At 35.8% G+C, this 23,457-nt stretch overlaps 1 protein-coding gene across 1 annotated transcript; it reads left to right on the top strand.

The window, feature by feature from the left end:
- The first annotated feature begins 12,891 nt into the window (after positions 1-12,891).
- Positions 12,892-20,646, top strand: LOC149219157 (patatin-like protein 2). Its single transcript, XM_089386722.1, has 9 exons — positions 12,892-12,986; positions 13,030-13,221; positions 13,335-13,512; positions 13,601-13,774; positions 13,883-13,963; positions 14,072-14,293; positions 19,934-20,079; positions 20,186-20,386; positions 20,610-20,646. Exons 1-9 carry the CDS (start codon positions 12,892-12,894, stop codon positions 20,644-20,646), a joined length of 1,326 nt encoding a protein of 441 aa, XP_089242848.1.
- Positions 20,647-23,457: the final 2,811 nt, after the last annotated feature.

The following is a 23,457-nucleotide window of genomic DNA, read 5'->3' as shown; positions in this document are numbered from 1 at the left end:
CCCACGCTGAGTCATTTGTGGCCTTTTGTGCCTTGATTGTTTGGCAATTCTCCCCGACTTTCCTGTTTAGGTTTCTCTGGGTTTTGGATGATTGGTCTAGTTCGACCTGCCCGGCTGAGTGTTGAGCTCTCACAGAGCGAGTGTGGCCTCTTGTAAATTTTGTATAGTTTGCTGAGTTTAATAGAAGGTCCTACTCTTACTTGATCAAAAAAAAAAATATATTCTTTTTTTATTTTTATGTTTTTTTAATTTTAATGCTTTTTTTTAATCTATGTTATTTATTTATATTTTTCAACGAGAATGGGTATATTTTTATATAAAATGCCCTATTTGGGGTGCAAAATCAAGATTTTACTAGGTATTTTCAAGCCTACTAAGGTTTGTTGATACATCAATTGCTCTGCTTTCCTTCTATAAGAGTTTGCGCTATAGTTCTCACAATGACATTCATTAGTGGATGGGTCTTGCTTCAAGTTAAGGAACCTCTATACCACATTGAGATTGATAAGTTGGAAATGTGATTGTAATATTCCTTTGGGTATTATATATTATATTATTTTTGGGTACTATATATTTTAGGTTGGTGTGATTTTAATATTTTTTTGTGCCTTAATCTTCTTCACTTCATTGAGTTTGAACCTTGTTAAAAGAGTGACACTAGTGAAGGTTGTTACATTGATTGAGTGGAAAATTACATTAACTAACTAATTAGTTTGTGTAATTTAAAATGCGTTAAGGTCAACAATCACATTTAAGAGAGCTAAAAGTTTTTTTTTCTGTAAGATGAGGCAAGATTCTATTACTATAAGAAGAACTATGTACATATACAGGGCGCCACCCACCCAGCAGGGAAACCGGGTGGCCTTCGAAAGTATATAACCGCCATCCAAAAGAAGTAGATGTTCATTTTATCAAACCATACTAAAAACCCCTCTATTCTGCCTAAAAACATACTGTTCATAGCTGGAAACATAATCATACTGTGCATAAATTTAGACAAAACCATCTAATATATCAAAATTACAAAAAATTCATATAAAAACCTCCTATCGACAGCTGCATAGTCTACTGCTTCATGGCATCAGTCTTGACTTCAGGTTCTGCCTTAACCGCTATTCCACTTTCTTTAAACAACTGGACCAGCTGGTCCATCTTCCTATCCTGCATAAGAAGAGTCATTTGTATATTCTTCAGTTCTCTTTTAAGGGTAGGCATTCCTTGAGCGAGCTCCACCATTTCAACTGCCACTTGTTCCATTGCCTTGGCGAGTAAACATTTCATACCCCAGTATACATGCAATGACTGCTTATAAAGGGACATCCTCCCTCTGGTGTGTCCCGGATCAGGGAGAAAATTCTCCCAATCTTCCATCTCAGGTTCAGAGTGGTCCTGCAGTGCCTCTTCTTCTAAGTGATCTATAATCCTCTGAATATTATGATTGGTTTCATTTGTATAGGCGTCCTCGGCCTCCTGCAATTTCCTCCGCATATCCTTTTTGCCTCGCTTCCTACCTGGAACCCCACTGCCTAAACCTGCCTCATACATATCGCTGCTAGCTCGGTTCCCTCCACACCCTACAGACTTCCCTCTACCCCGCGCACTGCCTCGACCCCGTCAACCCCGACCTCTACCTCGTCGTCCGTCATCCTCTTCATCATCATCATCCTCCGAATCAACCTCCGTATCCTCCCTATCGCCCACTGGAGCAGAGTGCCTCATCCATTTCCAGACCTTTCCTCCCGAGGTCGGCCGCTGTGTCTCCTCTGCAAAATACTCCCGTATATCTACTTCTTGCTCTTCCGACTCTTCAGGTATGTCCAGGTAAATGGACCGCAACGTTTCCTCAGCCACCTGTTTCCCTTTCTCTTCCATAGTTACCCCCTGACTACGCGTTCTCCTACCCTCACTTCTGGCTGGATTGACGGCCATAATGTTAAACAGCAATTTCGCAGTCCTTATCTTAGGCGGTCCCAATTCCACCAGACTCTGCTCCAACAAAAGCGCCGAACCTCCCCCCCCGCTCTTGATTGTTGTACAGGCTGAAATTGAGCCTTATCACCGATCGCCTCCACTCAGAAATGAGGACTATCTTGCTTCTTCTGCAGGCATGCAAGAATAGAACGCTTCCATGCAGCATTATAACTCCGGTCGACCACCTTCCCACGTTAGTGTTAGTTATCTTCCAAGCCTGCTCATTATTACACGTCTCAGGACTTGGACCCTGATGTGATACGCTCCCTGTCCTCCTGACGCCACCGCTCTCCCACCTCAGTACCTGCCCTGCATTCTTCCTTGGGATGATCATTTCTTCCCATGTCTGCATATACCCATTCTGCCATATTTGAATTTGGACAACTCTGTTCTTCATCCCCCCGATGTCTTCATAAATGAGCCTGTCTTTTCCCCTCCGAATCATTATGGGAAGGCACCTAAGCAGTCCTGTCAAGCCCGATCACCTCATCATTATCTTGCCGTAAGATGGTTGCCAACTTAGCCCACCGTGGATCCTCCTGTAAAACAACCCAACTACCATCCAGCACCCGATTCGATTCCCCACATGCCCAATTGGCTAAGTAATCGGCCGCCCTATTACCTCGCCGCAAGACATGATTGATTGTAATATAGTCTACAATCCTCATCAGACCTTCGATATCCTGTATGATTGCAGCTGTCCTCCAGCTCTTCGCAACGTGGTCCCAGGTTTTGCCCCCCTGTAATTTCCTTAGCATTTCAATCACGAGTTGGGAGTCGCCTTCTATATCTAGGTTTCGATATCCATTCCTCGCGGCAATTCGAAGTCCATGATAGACCCCCCAGAACTCCGCTTCATTATTTGACATTTCCCCGCCCCATTCAGCATATGCCCATCGTGAAACTCCTCTACTATCTCGGAAAATACCACCCCATCCTGCTTCCCCAGGATTGCCCTTTGATGCGCCATCAAAGGACAATTTAATTTGGTTATCTCCTGGGAATCGAAAATAATTTGGGCTCTGCATACGATACCTATTACGCCTATCAGTGTTGGGATATAACATTGTAAAATCTATGTTCAATTTGGTTATTATTCGTTGCTCTTCCACATTTAGTTTCCAATCCTCCTCACTCCAAGATTCGGATAGGACCGTCTCTTTAATCGACCGGCAAACTTCATCCCATATTCTTGCTTCATGGCAGCTTCGACCTTTAAAAATTCGGCGGTTTCGTTCTTTCCACACCTCCCAAATTACAAAACCAAGCGCCAGACTCCATATTCTCCTAACAAGTTTACTTTGAAAATTCCCCTTTCCCCATTGTAAAATGGTACTCCTAAGACTGTCGGGATCCCTATTCAAGTGACCAAAGAGAACCCGAAGTTCTTCCCACAGACTCTGAATATACAGACATCTATTCAACAAGTGTTCCTGGGTCTCAAATTCCTTGTTACACAGATAACACCGAGATGGACCAATCATTCCTCGTTTCTGCATATTATCCCACGTCAAGATCCTTCCTCTACACACCAACCATGCGAAAATTGTTACTTTGGGCCACCATTTACCTTCCCAAATCTTTTTCCAATCCACTGGTTCATCCACTCTGTCCTCCTTCGTGAACCAGTAATAAGCTTCTTTAACTGTGAACATACCTTGCGTTGCTTTACCCCATCTAAGGATATCACTGCCTGGCCTGATCTTAATTTTCCTCGAGTCTAGTTCTCTGATATACACTAGTTGAGTCTCCGGACTTATTCTCTCATCCCATTCATGCGGTCTTTTCCAGATTCTCCACACTTCGTTCAAATCTGCCTGTCTCCAATAATCCTTAACATATTCCATTCCTTCCTGTTGCGCTCCGGCTTGAATTTCATGTAAAGTTGGGTTTCTCTCCAACTTCTCCCGTTGTTGCCATCCATCCGTCCAGAGCTAAAAGTTACAAGTACTTTACTTGCATATATTTAATTTGTGATTTTTCTTATATTAATTTAGTTTTATAATTATAATAGTTTAGAGATGCTATGAATCTATAGATTGCATTATTATTAAATCATCAAATTATTTGAGAATGTAAATTTTAAAACATATTAAAATAAAATAAATATAAACAAATTTTAAAACATATTAAAATAAACTAAATATAAACAAAGTCAACCATTTAACTTTGATGGCCTAATGAGGCTAAGTATAGATTTAATTTTCAGAATATTTAGGAATTTACCATCACCAATGATGTTTTATGGTCATCATTCTCAAAAATAAAAATATTCAAACACCAGTGAACGAACTTAGCATAGGAAATTGTGGAAGTGTTTGGGGTATACAAATCAATATGAATCACATTGATTGGTTCGACCGGTCCACAGAATAATTTTAAAATGATTAATACCCAAAAATATCCTAACAATCTAGATCACAAAAGCTTAAATTCAAATATTCATTTGTATTCATACAAAACATAAATCACACGCCAAATTCATTTGTTTTCTTCTGTTTTTTTTAACCACATAGTGAAACTGTAATTGCTAATCCTAATCTATGAGAGACCCAGAATCATATTTGTTTTCTTCCGTTACCATAAAAACGTTACCATAAAAACATAAAATAAGTTTCCGGCAGGTAGCAAATGGTATTGCTTTCTTCTGCTTCCCAGTAAACAATAAAAATAAATTTCAGGCCATAATTCGGGATACGCATGCTCAAATTGACCACAGTTTGGGGGTCATATTTCGGGTTTTTCCTACACAGACACGGATGCATCACCCCCTCTCCTTTTAATGAATGGCAAACCAATAGAACGTCTGCATCAACGATCAAGTGATTAATTCATATCTTTGCTCGAATTGTCGAAGTCCCTTACGTTGAGGATCACACGATAATTCTGAATCCTCACACGATAATTCGATTCAGATTTATGTTAAATATAAAGTATCATGTCTTGGATATAGTTTTTTTAATAGTTTTTTATGAAAAATATTAAGCATTGTGTATTTAAGTAAATATTTGGTTCACGGTTAATAAATTCTTTGATAAAGAGGGAATGATTTATTAATGAATAGATTCTTGAACAGATAGAAAACTTTTTCTTACCATCCTAACCATTTTTACTTTTTCTACTTTATTAATTAAATTAAAAGAATGTTCAATTTAACTCATTTCCAAAACTATACCTCTAGTTACTGAGTATTGATTGCAAACTAGCCATAGTAAATGTGTTACATAAATCTGTTGGTCTCCACGTAAGTACATATTGATTTATTACTAAAAGTTCCAGTAAGAATGAATTTTTTGCATCTTGCTTTGTCGTATTTAAATATAATTAGATGATACAAACACTCTTCAATTGATTCCAGAGACGACAAGAAATAATTTAAAAATAACAGTCAGCAGTGATGACAACTGGCAGCGAGATGCATATGTCACTGCTCACGCGAAACAACGTAATAGAGTTAGTGGCATTCATTAGTGGACACAGATAAAAAAATGCATTTATTACGTGCATGTATAAAATATTTATTACTAAATATAAATATAAAGTTAGATATTAATAATTAGTAAAAAAATATGATAAATTCATAAAATATGATCATAGTAAATAAATTGTTAGTTTGGTTTAAAAATTAAGTTTAAGTAATTGTTTAGTGATTATATAGATATTGTTACTTTGCTTTAAAAATTAAGTATAATTTTTTTTCTAAATAAGACTATTCTATTATTCACATTAAAAGTGTAAAATTACAACATGACGAGCAAAAAGAACCAGCTGTCCAGAAGGGAAGGCAGCATGAAACAAAAAGTGTCCAGAGCATAGATGTTGGACAAGACCATGTGTGTCTAGAGCATAGATGTTGGACAAGACCATGTTTTGCAGTCCCGCGCAGGGGATCCAGAGGAACACAATTTAGCCTTCCTGAGCTTACCAGATTTACAAAAAAACAAACATGATTGACCTCGACACAACAGCAGATACAAAAGATTGACAGTATTGACAAAAAGCCCTCGCTACTGGGCCGCATAACCTGAAAAGAAGCTGCAAAGCTTGGTTTAAACTTCAGGAGTCTCCTCCACGATCCTGCACCATCCACCGTCAGCCAGGTCTTGGGCTTGGGCCTCCTCATTCGCAGTCGAAACCGGGGGCGCAGGCTCCATCATTGTGTCATTGACGTTGCTGGCCGGCGTTTCCATGTCTCGCGAGGAACCTGCAATTGGCATCGGAACTGTTCCCTGGTCCTCCCGAAGAACACTGGATTCGCCCTCTTCTTGGGCTTCCTCGAGAAAGAGCACAGATACATGGGCAATGATCCGAGGACGGTTCAGGGAGCAGTTGAATGTGAAGATTGTTGAGCCGAAGGAGGGCGAAGACGAGGAGCCTGGGGAGCTGGGTTCAAGAAATTGACTGGCCCTAAAAATGCTCCCTCTTCCGCTGCGAGAGCGAGGGTTCTGACTCGAAGAAGCATCACCGGAAGAAGGGCGAGAAGGAGCGCCCCGAGAGGTGCCTCTGCGGCTGAGAATTCTTTGGCAGAGCCAAGGCATGACAACAGAGACAGCGCCTTTATGGATTACATAATAGACCACCGGAGAGATATGTCTCAGACCAAACACACAGGCTATCGGACGGGAGCCCAAAGCAGCAGCGAGAGTCGGGGAAGTAGACAGAGGCTTCGAGCTAGCTGTGCTAGAGCCCAACCAACACAACACAAGGAACAACAGAATAAACCCATGGCGGAGTCTGGTTAATATGCACCTTCCCCTGCCTCGAGACCCTCCCGCGATAACTGTGGCACTCATGGGAGCCGAGAGCCGAAACAGGACAGCGCGTGTGGAGATGAACGGAGTATTAATGTCACCAACAAACATTCCCTTAAACCAAGTTAAACCCACCTGCTTGTGATCCTCCCTCCACATGGATTCGGCTCCACTGTACATGGCTGGTAGGTGGTGGCTCTGCTCAGCCCACTCCAGTCCCATCACAATGAAAGCAGCCTTAGACACCCGCATCTGGGGTAATTATCTATAATTATTAGGTGCATAGTATGATTTAATCTCCATGCAATATTCAAGAATATTCACTTAATAATACTGAAAATAAAAGAAGAAAATTTATTTCAATTGAGTATGCTCTTTTTATTTTTTAAATTAATTAAAAAAATGTTATGTAAAGTTTTATTGCTTATTATTAGTTTTCTATGTTTTCTTAATATATGTTTTTTAATGTATAATATTTATTCATATATTAATTTTTTAACATTAATAATAATTTAGTTAATGTTTATGATTTGTTTTAATTATGGCACTATGTTATGTTCTTATTATTATTATGAATTAATATCTATCAACATTTATCAACCATTATTATTTAATAGAACAAAAAATAATTAAAATAACAAGATGTTGACCAACTATTTTAATTTACTTTTATAAAACCAACAAAATGAAAGAGACATGAAAGAGAATAATAAAATGATCAAACTTATATTAACATGAAAATCCAAAAGAAAATTTTTAAATAAGCAAAAATAATATAGATATATCTTCCAATAAGTCTTGGAAAAAATAAAACATAAAATAATTCCTATTACTTTTATAAAACAAACAAAACAAAAGAGACATGAAAGAGAATAATAAAATGATCAAACTTATATTGACATGAAAATCCAAGAGCAAATTTTTAAATAAGTAAAAATAATATAGATATATCCTCCAATAAATCTTAGAAAAAATAAAACATAAAATAATTCCTTGAAAAATAAAACATAAAATAATTTATGTGTATTCAAATAAATTTGCGTTATGGGACGCAAACATCTCCTATAGGTCATCACTCAGATGGCACAATGAGATGCAATTTGGTAGATATTAACTAGAAATTATACTACATGTTGCAAAAAAATGCGGTAAGTGGATAGCAGATGGAAGAAGAATACAACTAAAGACAAACATTATGATGATGATGATGATGATGGTGGTTAACGTCCACTGAGACCAAATTGGTCTATCGGACCTACAATTTAATTTTTACTTGTCTGGCTCCTCGTCTTTCTTGGCGAGATTGGTGTTGTAGCTTTCTTTTTTTTCTCTACGGTCTTCCAACTTCCTTTATCTTGCATCTCCTTCATCTCTTCTGGTTCTTGGAACATTGGTGTCTTAGCTTCGCGATCTATTGTGTTCGTTCTTTTGAAGATAGTCGGAGAAGAAGTTTGGTCTGGGAGATCTGCTTTGCTGTTAAATGAAGATTTATTTTCTGAGTTATTCGAATCCTCATAACTGTTGATTTGCTGGGGCGGGATTTCTTCTTGCTTGTCTTGAGAGTTGTTTATTTCTTCCCTGCTTTCTTGTGACTCAGAGTTTTCTCTAGAATATTCTTCTTTGATGACAGTGTAGTGTTCTTTTTGTGCTCCTTCCCACCATGTAGATCTGTGGTGGTTTTTTCTAGCAAAATTTTTCTCAGAGGCTTTTGGGCAATTTTTCGCTAGATGCCCTGTCTCAAAGCAACATCGACATCTGAAGAGGACACTTTCATAATCAAGTTTCTGGTTCCACACATAGTCTTTACTTGTTAGGTTTATTTCAGCTGGGAATCCGGCGCTGAAGTCCATTTCCACACAGATGCGTGCATAGGTGGTTCTGGCATATTCCTCTGTTTCTGGGCACCTGCAGTAAAATTTCCCAATTGCATTTCCGATGGCTTTTAGTGAGGAGAGATTCCAGAGATGCAAGGGTAGGCTTGGCAATCTCACCCAAACTGGTGTTGAGGTTATCACTGCTGTAGAAGGATCGAATGATGGGTCCCATGGCTTCATGAATAGGCCTGATTTTTCCCAAAACCAAGGGCCGGAATCTAGAATACATTGTCTGCTTTCAGGATTTTCAAAATCTACTATAAAGAAACCCCTAGCACAAGGGTAGATATTAATTTCATCAGAAATGACAGGCTTCCATACCTCTGAAATCCAATTGTGGAGTGCTATCAGCCGCGGCCAAAAACCATTGAACCGGCAAATTAGGGCACTTTCGGAAAACTTAAAAGCTTCATCGATCGAGGCCTGGACCACTTGGATAGTGGGAGCTGGGGCTTCACTGACGATATGGGCAGGAGATTGCCCTCCAGAGGCAGGTGAGCCACCAGTGATTTTTGCGAAGCTCGGAGCCATATTTTACTTGCCCGTAGAACCCAGCCTTAGAGAAGATAAGATCTAGATCTAGATCTAGATCTAGATCTAGATCTGGCCGCAAAAAATGAGCAGCCTAGATCTAGATCTAACCATAAAAAATTAGATCTAAGTATATATATATATATATATATATATATATAGACGCCTGGAGACCTGGAGAAGGACGCAGATACCTGGAGAAAGACGCGGAGATCTGATTTAATAAAACCTGGAGAAGAGGTCTGATTTAATAAGATCTCATTTAATAAGAGCCGCAGCCGCAGAGAGACCTGGAGACCTGGAGCCGCAGAGAGATGCCCGTAATATTACTTATATTTTACGATTAAAAAAAAAAAAAATCTTAATGTTATTGTTGTTGTATCATCTTTTAAAATTTGAGTCTCTATTTTTATTTTATAAGGTGAAATTTCAAATAAAAAATTAAACATTTTAAATATCTTAATAATAAAAAATTAAAAATACACATGTAAACTTTTTCCATTCTTAAATTAATCTACAAACTTATATTCATAAAACTTTTGATATTAATATATGATCACAACTCCAATCTTAATCTTAAGAACATCAAAACCAATCATCAAAAATTCAACTCCAATCTTAAGAACATCAAGACACATCATCAAAAACTCATTCCCTTGACTCAACGCAGCGGAAGCCGACTAACAGCAAAAATTATATGGATACTAGTCATTGAAGGACCTGCATGGTGGAAGAATGTCATTAAAGGAAAATATATGAATACTTTTCACCAACAACTTCTTGAATCCAAGATTCAAACAAGATACCCTCCCTTTATTCAATCTCATACATCCAGAATTCAAGGGGTGGACATGAGCTTAAATTATATTTAACCTAAGTTTCATGTACTAGTTATTATGTAGTAGTCTTTGTTTTATTTTATAACTATCAAATATAATTATACAATTTGAATTTTTAAACATATTTAGATTTAAATACTGACGATTTACAGAAATTGTCATGTGATTACAAAATTTCCTTAAAATAATATTCAAACATATTAATAAATTGTTTTCTTAGACCTTAATTATTGACATTGATATTTATAATTGATTAAAATATAAGAGATTAATTTCCATGATCAATTCCTAGGTAATCCATTTAATAAAAGATAATTTCTTTCCAAGACAAGCCATAACTACGCATCCTTTCCTGATTATTTGACCGATTTGAATATATTGGAGAAATTTGTAATTGAGATAAATAATTTTATTATAAATTTTATTAAGTATCTTTATTTTTATTAATTAATAATTTTGAAATATTCCCAAAAAAAATTATAATCCAAATAAATATTTTAATTACAAATTTTGAAAATGTCCTGATCCAAGTCAAATATGAAGAACAGCAAGGTTAAATATTTGACCTTGTACGATTCGTTGATATTCCCGAAGCCACAGTTCTACTAAGATACTTTAAAATAACTGTTCTATCTTCGTCACGGAAATGAAATGAAAATTTTCTAACAATGTGGTACCCACTTCGCAAGTATGAAGACGTTGGCTGCGGGTCTCGCACTTTCGGCCGGCCGTGGGGAAATTAATTTCCTTGGTAGGGGAAACCATCTTTTCCTGAAATTTAAAAGAAAATTGAGGTAAATTAGTAGTATTAAGTGTGATTTTTTGGAAAGTTTTTTAGTTTATTTTCTGATTTAATTGATTTAGAATTTGGTAAGGATTTATTTAAATAGCAAGTTTGAGTGGTGAACTCTGCACAATCAAAGTGCTCTCTGATTTTTGAGAGTATTAAATATATGTACAGTGAAAAAACCAGTGTAAATATCACAAATCAAGATTTGGCCACAAATTTTTTCTCTTAATTTTGAGAAAACTCCCAAATATGACACTAAAAACTATTCTCAAATATCTACCCTCCAAAATAAAAATGTCAAAAAAACAATCCATTCAATTTTTCATTTGAAAAAATTATTTAGATAATTAGAAACTTATTACAAATTTTTTTGATTTTTTTGGGGAAGAACCATTCTTTTAAGCTTTTTAAATTTCCTACTAATGATGATAATTGCTGATTTAAACATTTAATCATTTAAATTATAATTTTTATAATATTCATTTATAATTAATTAAGATGACGATAATGTGATATCATTTAAATTAATTTAATACTATAGAAGAAAATTATAAAATTATAATTGTAAATATTTATTATTTTCTTGTTTTACATTAATCTGAAATTTAATGAATTAGTTATATTTAAAAATATCTAAATAATTATATTTAATAGTTTTAGAAAAAAATAAATAAATAAAATAAAATAATTTAAAATTAATTATATTTATATAAAGAATCCAATTAATATCCATTACCAAAAAAAAGGCCTTAAAAATAATAACGCTGAGGGACAAAAAGCTGTCTTGATCACTAACTAATATTCTAAAACGTTGAACCATTTATAAAAACTAGTGTCCTCATCCTTTTACCTTTTAAATGGGAGGAAGAACAAAGAACAAGCTATGAGCCTATAATCTGTCGAGATATTTTAAATTCTGTGTAATTTGGAGCAAGATGAAGAATACCCATCACTGAACTATAATTTTATTAAGAACGTGATATACAAACTTTTTTACGCATGTTGATAAAGACGGCAGGTGGGCACCATGACAAAGACGGCACGTGGGCACCATCTCGACACAGCTCAGTCATGGACCTGTTTTTATATCTTTCTTATTCAACAATTAAGAATCATTAAACTTCGTCAATTGACACCGTCTGCACATATGAATGTACAGACGACTGCATACACACACAAATCAAGCTGCGAATATTTTAATGAACGATTCTGTCGCCACGGCACCCTTGTTCGTTGACCGTTTGGACTCTTCATTTACGTCAATTTTCTGAAAGCAAAGTCGAGGTAGGGGTTATCGATTTTGGCCATGGCGTTAATGACCACTTCCCCGAATCCGGGGATTCCACTGATCTAACCCCAATACCTAACAACTAACCCAAGAAGTATATATAATTTGAATGGATATTTTTATAGTTGTTCATATTGTAGTACGATAGATTTTTAGGACTTCCTAGATTTATAATTTGAATGCAAATTTTTATAGTTGTTCATATTGTAGATAGATTTTTAAAACCAAGTGTGTAAGTAAGCTGAAAACGGGGACGTTTCAGACACTTTGTCCATTCTTTGAAACAAAAAAAAACCTTATCTTGTCTTCAAAATAGAGGTAGAGTGTCTACCAAAAATTTAGGACATTTCAACTTTAGACTGTTGAGTTCTATAATTCTATACACAAATCTTACACTTTTATTACCTTTCAACTTACTTACACTATTGAGTTCCATAATTCTATGTTCCAACTACAAAATTTACACTTTAATTACATTTCAACCTACTTATACTGTTAAGCTCCATAATTCTACCTACCTTTATCCAAACAGTGAAGTTGAGTGGAAAAGTTTTTTTTCGTTGTTCTTACTGATAACGTGGATTGATGGGAATGGATCAACTTCTGATGGCTGGCACAAAGACAGAGAGACAAAGGCCCAACTTCAACTTCCGGGCATTTTCGTAAATTGTCTACTGCAACTACAGACAATTATATTTATTAATTGTCTTCTTCTCCGTTCAAATATAGCATAAAGGAGCAACATTCCAATTCAGTCCTTCATTCGATATATCAGTATATCCATTGGTCTCTAAAGTTAAGGAGTCGAAATTAATTTGGAGGTGAAGGCTTAATTTGAGTATAGACCATGGCTACTGCTTACAGGAATCCGCCACCAACCGATGGCAAAATGATTACAATTCTCAGTATTGACGGAGGAGGGGTTCGTGGGATTAATCTCATGTTTATTATAATATCATCCTTCTTTACCAAATTGAATTATGAGTTCTGTCACAGGAATTGGACGGCCGGGCGTGAGTATAGCTGATTTTTTCGACATAATTGCTGGAACCAGCACGGGAGGATTGGTCACTGCCATGTTAGCGGCTCCAAATGACAAGAATCGTCCATTGTTTCCTGCAAAGAATATTGCCAAATTTTATTTGGATAATTGTCCTCTTATTTTTCCACATACAACGTTGGTAAAAGATTCTTTTTGTTTGCTTAAAAAATCAACATATATGGTTTATATTTGTTTTTTTTTTCAACAGCAACATCAATATTGAGTCAATAGAAAGTGAATTATTACAGAGGTTTATTGCAATCAGCGATAAAGTATCTGAGTGGCCCCAAATATTCTGGGAATTACCTGCACAAAATCATGAAAACCTATTTTCGGGATACACGATTACACCAAACCCTAACGAACGTTGTGATTACTGCATACGACATCAAAATACAACAACCTGCAATCTTCACCACTTTTAAGGTAATGTTTCTATGCCCTCAAGTGTGACAGAAGAAATGTAACTTTCAAATAAAGAGCAACAGTGATATATGGTAAATCTCGTTTCCAGGCCAAACAGAACAAGTTAGAAGATGCACTTTTGGTCGATGTCTGCATTGGAACCTCAGCAGCTCCAACCTATCTTCCTGCTTATTACTTCCCAACCAAAGATTCCAAAAAGGGTTCCTCGGACAATACCAAAAGCTTTAACCTCATAGACGGGGGAGTTGCAGCGAACAATCCAGTACATATATTCTCCATCTCTCAATGGTGTAATTATGATTTGAAGCAAGATTTTGAATTTTTTTGAAGAGGTTGTGTGATTTGGTGTTTTATAAAATGTGTGTTGCAGACGTTACTTGCAATAAACCAAGTGACTCAGCAAGCTCTCCTAGGCTGTCCAGATTTCTTAGTGTCAACGTCTAAAGTTTGCGTGAGTTATAAACATCTTTTGTTTACAAGTCATGCATCCAAATATTCATTATAGTTGACCTTTGAATGAAGTAGCTGGAGTGATAATTAGTATATGTGTTTTAAACAGGATAGTAGCAAATTTCTGGTGCTTTCTCTTGGAACCGGACAGCAAATAGCTAGTTACGACGCCATTGACGCTGCAAAATGGGGACTGCTTAAACGGTTATCCAACAACGGTAAACTGCCGATAACTGACATGTTTCAGGAAGCGAGTGCATATATGGTGGTCGTTTACTCAACGGTCGTGTTCCGAGCCTTTAGATCAGAGAAGAACTATTTAAGAATCCAGGTCCTTTCCTTTTTCCCTCTATCAATAATTTCGTCATATTTGTTGTAAATTTCTGATAATTTCGAACGAAACAGAGTAAGCAAAGTTCCTCAACTCAACACAAATAAATGAGAGAAATGTGGACAAAGAAGATATGGAGAAAAGCTCTGTTTTTATTAACCATAAAAATGACAATAAAAGTTACAAACTTCTTCAGAACTACAGTTCTGGAATAACTAAAAACTCCATACTCTGTTTTTACAAACTCTGTTTTTTAACACAGGTTTGTGTTTCAACATCTGGCAGACAGTTGCTGAAACACCACACAGTCTATTGCAGAAACACACAGACGGTTGTTGAAACAGCCTGCAGAATGCATTGGTGCTCCAAAACACAACGACTCTGTTTTCTTGCTGTTTTCTCTGCTCTGCCTTCTTCTCTGTCTTTTTCTATTTCTCAAACTCTGTAACATTCTTCTAACATAAAAAAGAACTGTTGTTCATTACATTTATGTGTTAAAAACATATTTGACTTTAAAAAATAAGATAATAAAAATATCTTCTAAAGCTTATCTGCGTATTGAATGCAGCAAGCGGTGATGCCTTTTGAAGAAATGAAGTCCGCTGTTACAGGGGAATTTAATTCTGAAAATTTAATGCACAGTAATGTGCAAAATATCAAGCACTACTTTGAGGCATCCAACAATTTGGAATATCTACAGCAAATCGGATTTCTGTCCAGCTCTTTATGTTGCAGTTGGAATTAAATTCCAACACTCCCCTTTAATTTCAACTGCTGGGTTTTTCTGCATACCCAGGCATTTCCTGAAATGATCAAAACTTTTCTTTCTCAATGGTTTTGTCATGATGTCAACTAACTTCCTCTGTTCTGCAGTGCTGCAAAACAATCTCACCATTGTTAACCAATTCACATATGAAGTGAAATTTGGTGTCTATGTGCTTTGTCCTTTTATGAAAAACAAAGTTTTTAGACAATGCTATTGTCGAGCTATTGTCACAGTAAATGGTTGTGCCATTTTCTTGTTCATGACACAAATCTCTGAGAATTCTTCTCAGCCACACTGCTTGGCATGCTGCTGCTGTTGCTGCCACATACTTTGCCTCTGTTGTTGAAAAAGACACAACTAGTTGCTTCTTCGAAGCCCATGAGATGGCTCCTGATCCAATATGAAACACACCGATGTGCTTTTCCTATCATCAAAACTTCCAGCCCAATCACTGTCACTGTAACCTGTCAACATGAAACTTTCAGAAGAGGAGTATAAAATACCAAACCCCTTCGTTCCATTCACATACCTTAAAATCCTCTTGGCTGCCTGCCAATGAGTCTCTTTCGATCTTTCCATAAATCTGGAAATTAAACCCACAGCGTGCATAATGTCTGGCTTAGTTGCAGTCAAGTACATAAGGCTTCCAACTATGCTCTTGTACAATTTTGGATCAAAATCCTTGCTACTGTCTTCTTTGGTCAATTTCAACCCCATTATAGTTGGAGTCACAGCTGCCTTGCTGTTCTGCATGTTAAATCTCTTCAACACTGCTTCTACATATTTAACTTGAGAAATGAAAACACCATTTTCACTTTGGTCTACTTCAATTCCAAGAAAATATCTTAAGAAGCCCAAATCAGTCATTTCAAATTCACTTTTCATGACTGCTTTAAAATCAGCAATGAGAGAAGCATCATTGCTAGTAAAAATCAAGTCATCTACATATAAAACAACAATAAGAATCTTACCGTCATTCTCCTTTATGTAGAGTGTGGGTTCACCATCACACTTATCAAACCCATTCTCAATCAGATAAGCAACTAATTTTTATGTACCATGCTCTTGGAGCTTGCTTCAGCCCATAAAGAGCCTTCTTCAGTTTGTAGGCTTTATGCTCTTGGCCTTCAACTTCATAATCTGGAGGTTGTTCAACATAAACATCTTCTTTTAACACTCCATTCAGGAATGCAGATTTAACATCCATCTGATAAATCTTCCATTTGTGTTGTGCCGCAATAGACAACACTGTTCTGACTGTTTCCATCCTTGCTACTGGTGCAAAGGTTTCATCATAGTCTTTTCCTTGTTGCTGCTTGTAGTCTTTCACAACAAGTCTTGCTTTGTGCCTGTCAATCTTTCCTTCAACATTTCTTTTGGTCTTATAGACCCACTTAACTCCAATGGCATCTTTGCCTTCAGGGAAGTCCACTAACTCCCATGTTTTACTCTTCTCAATTACACCAATTTCTTCATTCATTGCTTCAATCCATTTATCTTCATTTACAGCATCTTCAAAATGCACTGGGTCATCAACATGACAATACAAAGCAAATAATGAATTCAGACCAGTATTGTTACTTACCTCTCCTTGTTCATAAATCTCATTCAGATTTCTGAATCTTGGTCTTCTTGGTGTGCTTGGAGTTCCATCCGAACTTGAGGGTATTTCTGATCCCTGTGGTGTGCTTGGAGAAGCACTTCCTTGACTTTTCAAGGCTATTCAAATTCCAGCTTGTGGTGTGGTTTGTTGTACTTGTTGTAATGGAGGAGGAGCCACCAAGGAAGTATTATTTGTTGCTGTCCCTTCCTCTTCTTCTTCGTGAGACACAATTGTCTTCACATTCACTGTCTTCTCTAAGCTTCCATCCCAAGCTTCATCTTCAATGAACTGCACATCTCTGCTTACTATCAATTTCTTGGTGGATAGATTATAGAGTTTGTATGCTTTTGACTCATCACAATAGCCAAGAAAGACACACTTCTCCCCCTTACTGTCAAGCTTCTTCCTTAGCTGATCTGGTACATGTGAATATGCTACAAAACCGAATACTCTCATGTGAGTGACAGTTTGCTTTTGACCACTCCATGCTTCTTCTGGTATTTTGTTCATGACAGCTTTAGTTGGGCATCTATTCAAGATGTAAACTGCGCAAGTGACAGCTTCTGCCCAATACTCATGCAGCAAGTATTTTGCCTTCAGCATACTTCTGACCACGTTAAGAATGGTCCTATTCTTCCTTTCGGCAACACCGTTTTGCTAAGGTGTATACCTCGTGGTGAATTGCTTTTGTATGCCATTCTCTCTGCAAAAACGCAGAAAGTCTTTGGAGATGCACTCTCCTCCTCTATCTGTTCTGAGCACTTTGATATAATGCCCACATTGCTTCTCAACAAGAGTTTTGAAGTGGCGGAATTTCCCAAACACTTCACTCTTCTGTTTCAGCATATACACCCATGTCTTTCTGGTGTAATCATCAATGAAAGTTAAAACATATTTATTTCCGGCAAATGATGGTATTTTCATCGGTCCACACACATCAGAGTGAACAATTTCCAAGGGTTCTTTTGCCCTTATACTCTTTCCTACTAGAAAGCTTTCTTTGTGTTGCTTGCCCAAGATGCAGCCTTCACAAAGGCTGTCCGGTTTCTCGATCAATGGCAATCCCTTTACCATTCCCTTTCTGTGCAACAGATTCAAGCCTCCGAAATTGAGATGTCCAAATCTCAAGTGCCACAACCAATTCTCATCTTTCACTTGTTCCTGAAAGACTTCTTGTGTTACAGCTGCAATAGTTCTTCCTTCCTTCAAATCTGCCCTGAGTTTGAGAGGAAACATTCTATTGCTGGTCATCTGCACCTGTGCAATGATCTTCTTACTTGGAGGTATGTCTCTGATTGTACACATATCATCTTTGAAGAACACATTGTAACCTTTGTCAATGAGCTGTCCAATGCTCAAAAGATTACATTTCAGACCAGGTACATAGTATACCTCTGGCACAATCATATGTTCTCCATTTCTTGCTCGAATACTGACTCTGCCCTTACCCTTGACAGATATCTTACTATCAGTTCCTGTTGTTACCTCAGATTTCACATTTTCATCCAGATTGGCAAACATTGCAATATTTCCAGTCATGTGATTACTACAACCTGAGTCTAAGAACCAAAAATCTTCTTGTTTGTCTTGTGCAATGTTACATGTTAACAGCACAATATTTGGATTCTTATCTTCTTCATTTGCAAAATTAGCATTCTGCCTACTATTCATGTCATTTTGTTTTTTCCTACATTCATTGGCGTAGTGCCCATATTTCTTACAATAATGACATTGGACTTGGGATTTGTCATACCTTTGTCCATGAGCTTGCTGTTTGCTTGAACCTTCATCTTGGTTCTGATTGCAGCTCCTTCCGCTTGTGCTTGCAGGATTATTTCTGCCTTTGTTTTGGCTTCTTCCACGACCTCTGTTATTTGCTCTTCCTCGATCTTTTCCTTAGCCAAAAGACATCTGAGTCTTGAATGCTTGCTCAAAAAAGGAATCTGTTCCTCTACCCAGTCTGTGTTCATGAGACATAAGAGAAGCACTCAGTTCATCTACTGTGAACTGTGAGAGATCCTTTTTTTATTCTATTGCTACCACAATAGATTCAAACCTTGAGGGTAAACTTCTCAAGATCTTCTCTACAATCATTCTTTCTTCAAGAATCTCACCATGAGATCTTATCTGGGTTATCAACCCAATAACCTGAGTGAAGAATGAATCTATTGTATCAGATTCCTTCATGCTGAGTGTTTCAAAATCTCTCCTCAACATCTCCAACTTTGCAGTCTTCACCTTCTCCATGCCTTGATAGACAGTTTTGAGAATATCCCATGCCTCCTTGGATTTTGTTGCTGCTGCAATCCGTGGAAAAACACTTTCATGTACTGATTGGAAGAGAAAAAAGAGGGCTTTGGCATCCTTCTTCCTGTTGCTCTTCAACTGGTCTCTTTCTGCTACTGTCAAAGCAGCCAACACTATTGCATCTGCAGGTTCAGCATAGCCAGTTTCAACCAGCTCCCATATTCCTTGAGAAGCAAACAATGCTTTTATTGTTATGGACCAATAACTGTGATTTTTCTCATTAAACTGTGGCAGTTGGGAATTTCTCAAACCAGTTCCAGCATCTGCCATCTTAGCCTGTATAAGTAAAGAAGAGATACTGACTGTATAATTAAAAACAAGCAAAAAACTTTCTCTGCTGGAGAAAATCTGCTCAATAAGCTTCTTACAGCTCCTACAGTGAAAAAACAAACTCTGTTTTTTACTCACTGAGTGCCTATACCAGCTTTGATACCATGACGTAAATTTCTGATAATTTCAAACAAAACAGAGGAAGCAAAGTTCCTCAACTCAACACAAGGAAATGAGAGAAATCTGGACAAAGAAGATATGGAGAAAAGCTCTGTTTTTTATTAACCATAAAAATGACAATAAAAATTACAAACTTCTTCAGAACTACAGTTCTGGAATAACTAAAAACTCCATACTCTATTTTTACAAACTCTGTTTTTTAACACAGATTCGTGTTTCAGCATCTGGCAGACAGTTGATGAAACACCACACAATTTGTTGCTGAAACACACAGACAGTTTCTGAAACAACTTGTAGAATGCATTGCTGCTCCAAAACACAACAACTCTGTTTTCTTGTTGTTTTCTCTGCTCTGCCTTCTTCTGTGTCTTTTTGTATTTCTCAAACTCTCTAACATTCTTCTAACATAAAAAAGAACTGTTGTTCATTACATTTATATGTCAAAAACATATTTGACTTTAAACAATAAGATAATAAAAATATCTTCTAAAGCTTATCTGCATATTGAATGCAGCGAGCGGTGATGCCTTTTGAAGAAATGAAGTCGGCTGTTACAGGGGAATTTAATTCTGAAAATTTAATACACAGTAATGTGCAAAATATCAAGCATGACTTTGAGGCATCCAACAGTTTGGAATATCTACAGCAAATCGGATTTCTGTCCGGCTGTTTATGTTGCAGTTGGAATTAAATTCCAACAATATTCACTTTCATCGAACCTTATCTAATTATTCACTTTTATTAGCATACACTCCATATTCGAAAGGTGTAACAAATTGTATAATTGGGATCAAGTTGAATTGTCAGGAGGTACGAGCTCAACGGATCTATCAACTAAGAAGAATCTGGAAGAACTAGCGAACATAGGGAAAAATCTTGTGGACGCTCCTGTTTCGAGAGTGAATATAGAGACGGGTGTGTTTGAACAAGTGACAGGCGAAGGCACCAACCGGGATGCATTGACTAGGTAAGCACAATATGGATTTCATTTAATGGAAGGAAACAACGTTGAAAACAAAGAATAGCAAGTGAAGGATTCATAGTAGTAAATATATATATAAACTAATTGGTTGGGATCATGTTGATATATATATATATATATATATATATATATATATATATATATATATATATATATATATATATTAATTGGTTGGGATCATCTTGATATAATTGACATGATTCCGCAGATTTGCGAAGGCTCTCTCCGATGAAAGGAAGCTATGATTATTGTGCTTCTAATCGCCTTTTACAACTTTACTTCCACTAAAAATAAGGTCTGCATCTGAAGAAATTGAAATCCCTAATTGATGTATTCCTTCATGTACCCAGCTGTATAATTTTGTTGGGACTTTTCAACTCTTTTTCCCAGGTAAGAAAAAACACAGTTTTTTCGACTTCTTAAAAATGCTTTTCCAACTGGTGTTCGATATCCACCCACCGTATGATATTATTATTTTAGGTATTTAATATATTTGTATCCATTTTTAATATGAGATTAATTTTCTCTTAGTTATTTAATTTATTTTATGGTTTTTATATTTTAAAGTAGGTTTTTATTTTGAAATTTTAATTTAATTATTTTGGATTTATCTTGAATGGTAGGAGATATCTCTTAAAGTTAAAATAAATGTGTGTTTGTATAAATATATCAAAATTGTGCTCAAAAAACAATGAATGATAAATTGACTATTTTACTTCAATTTCATTTTAATTATTAATTTAATTATTTTATTTTTATCTTTATGTAATTTAAGAATCTCCATGTGAAAATGCAGTAACTCCTCATGGTTAAGAATCTTGTTCTATTTTTTCAAATACACATATGTTTAACCCATTTAGTGCCTATATACGTTCAAAACTAAACTGGTAGAGTATGTATGTTTTTGTAGACTTAGCAATGAAACCGTTGAGTGGAAATGGGTCCCTTGTCCTATAAACAAAGGGGTCTTATACACCAATTTGATGTGTGGCTTAACCATGACCTTAAAATTGAATAATAATAATTATTATTTTTAAAAAATAAAAATATAAAACAAAATATTATTATTATTTTAATTTTAATAATGTCAAATATATTAAAAATATATTCATGTCTATTGAATTTTCCAAACTATTTAATTTATATAATTATGATAATTTAATATATCATTATAAAATATATTTTACCTATAATAAATTATAAAATACTTAACTCACATATATAAAATAAATAATTAAACTACTATTTATCATTCCTTAAATTTTATATATATTTATAGTTAAAAAAATTGTAATTATAAAATTAAAAATATGATTTCACAAATACCATTTTTTATTTTAAAAAATTATATAACAAATTGAATATCAGCAATTTTTACTCCGTCATATGATGTACTTCATACATTTTTTTTCCGCCCAACGTGGAAAAGCACCTTCTCATGAGAAAAATAACTAATTAGACTAGATGTAGGTTTGTTACCCCTATAAGTGTACCCATTTCAACTCGAGTGGAGTGGATGGAGATTCCCTATTACATAATATGAAAATGGTTAAATTATTCCCTCTTATTCATTTTATCGATCATGTTTATGAAGGATGTATTCTTTGTAAGAAACATAAAGACTCCTTTCTAGTTGAAAAATCTTGGAAAGGAAAAACAAAAACCATTAGAGCTAGTACTCGTAGATATATGTAGTTGTATGCAAATTTTGTTACTAAAAAAAATATTTATTTGTTATGGTGGTGGATGATTTTAAAGAAAAAATTGATTCCATTGTTATCATTCAACAATTTAAAGATGTTGAGAAGCAAAGTTTTTATGTCTTAAACATATTATAAACAAATAGAGGGGGAATTTACTTCTAAATTATTATTGCAAAAAGAATTATATTGAAAGGAAATTAACCTATAGTATACTCCTCAATAGAATGGTTTGGCAAAATTTAAGAACATGAAAATTGTTGAGATAACTAAGAGCAGGTAAAAAAATGAAGTGTATTCCAAACACCTTTTGGGTTGAATCGAACACCACATTTGTTTATTTTCTTAATATATGTTCAACATGAAGCATGCAAAAAATAACTCCATACCAAGCATGGAGTGAAAGAAAACTTGGTGTTTATCATTTGATAGTCTTTGTTTGTATTATTTATGTTCATGTTGAAAAAATAAAGAAAATATATAATAAAAGTGTGAAATGAATTTTTATTAGCTATTGTAGGGAGACAAACACTTATAGACTATATAATCCACAAAATGAAAAAATTTTGGTTAGTTTTGATGTCATTTTGATGGAAAAATAATGGTAGTGCAATCAACATATGCAACAAGAAACTCCAAGAATTAGTGTACAAGAAGATGAATATTCAATTTCTACAAATACAACCAATAGTATCCCAAACTACATCCACTATGTCTTCTTCAACTTCAAGTCTTGTTTCAAGTCCAAGTCCCCTTGGAAAGATCAAATCCTTAAATTAAATTTATGGGTATGCTAATTTTTCTTTTGATGCAGGCCCAAATTAGACCTGTCGACCCATAGTGCCTAGTTCTTTGCTTTTTCCAAAAAAAGGTGCTTCCTTCAACTCTGTTCACGATCCCCTTATGGGATAATCATCCCTTTATAAACAAACATAGTGGGAGGATTCAAAAAGGTGATACAAAACCACTAGGTTCAAGAGTTCTTCAATAGTTGTAGAGCCAAATTATGTATAGAAGGCATAGCCAACCCATAATATAACAATAGTGGTTGATTCTTGTTCATATGAAGAAATCACAGGGAGGCATCAATTCCAAACCCTAAAGAATCATTTCATCTTCAAACTCGATTAATTCATAAGTGCACATGGGAGGAGTTATAATACAAGCCCTTACCTTTACAATATTTAGCACTACGCGGCCATTCCTTGTGACTGACTCTAATTTCCCGACCTGGTCTTTCTTGCTACTGTTAAATAAAAAGGCTTAGGTATAAACTCTCGGAGGGAGATTTGGTTGGTCCACTAACATTCCACTCCACATAATTCCTTCCCATTGATTTGTCGGCTTCCACATCAC

The sequence above is a fragment of the Pinus tabuliformis genome, chromosome Q (genome assembly GCF_031772625.1).
Source record: "Pinus tabuliformis cultivar Carrire ecotype Pingquan chromosome Q, CPIR1, whole genome shotgun sequence".
NCBI lineage: Eukaryota > Viridiplantae > Streptophyta > Pinopsida > Pinales > Pinaceae > Pinus > Pinus tabuliformis.
Note: the sequence above shows the minus strand (reverse complement) of the source record. Positions and strands in the feature narration are given on the sequence as shown.

What these genes read in the sequence shown, in the direction of transcription:
- LOC149219157 (XM_089386722.1), top strand. Translation starts at nt 12,892, where the DNA reads ATGGCTACTGCTTACAGGAATCCGCCACCAACCGATGGCAAAATGATT. An exon ending in CTTATTTTTCCACATACAAC is followed by an intron (nt 13,222 to 13,334) that starts GTTGGTAAAAGA and finishes GAATTATTACAG; the next exon opens with AGGTTTATTGCAATCAGCGA. An exon ending in GAGTTGCAGCGAACAATCCA is followed by an intron (nt 13,775 to 13,882) that starts GTACATATATTC and finishes TGTGTGTTGCAG; the next exon opens with ACGTTACTTGCAATAAACCA.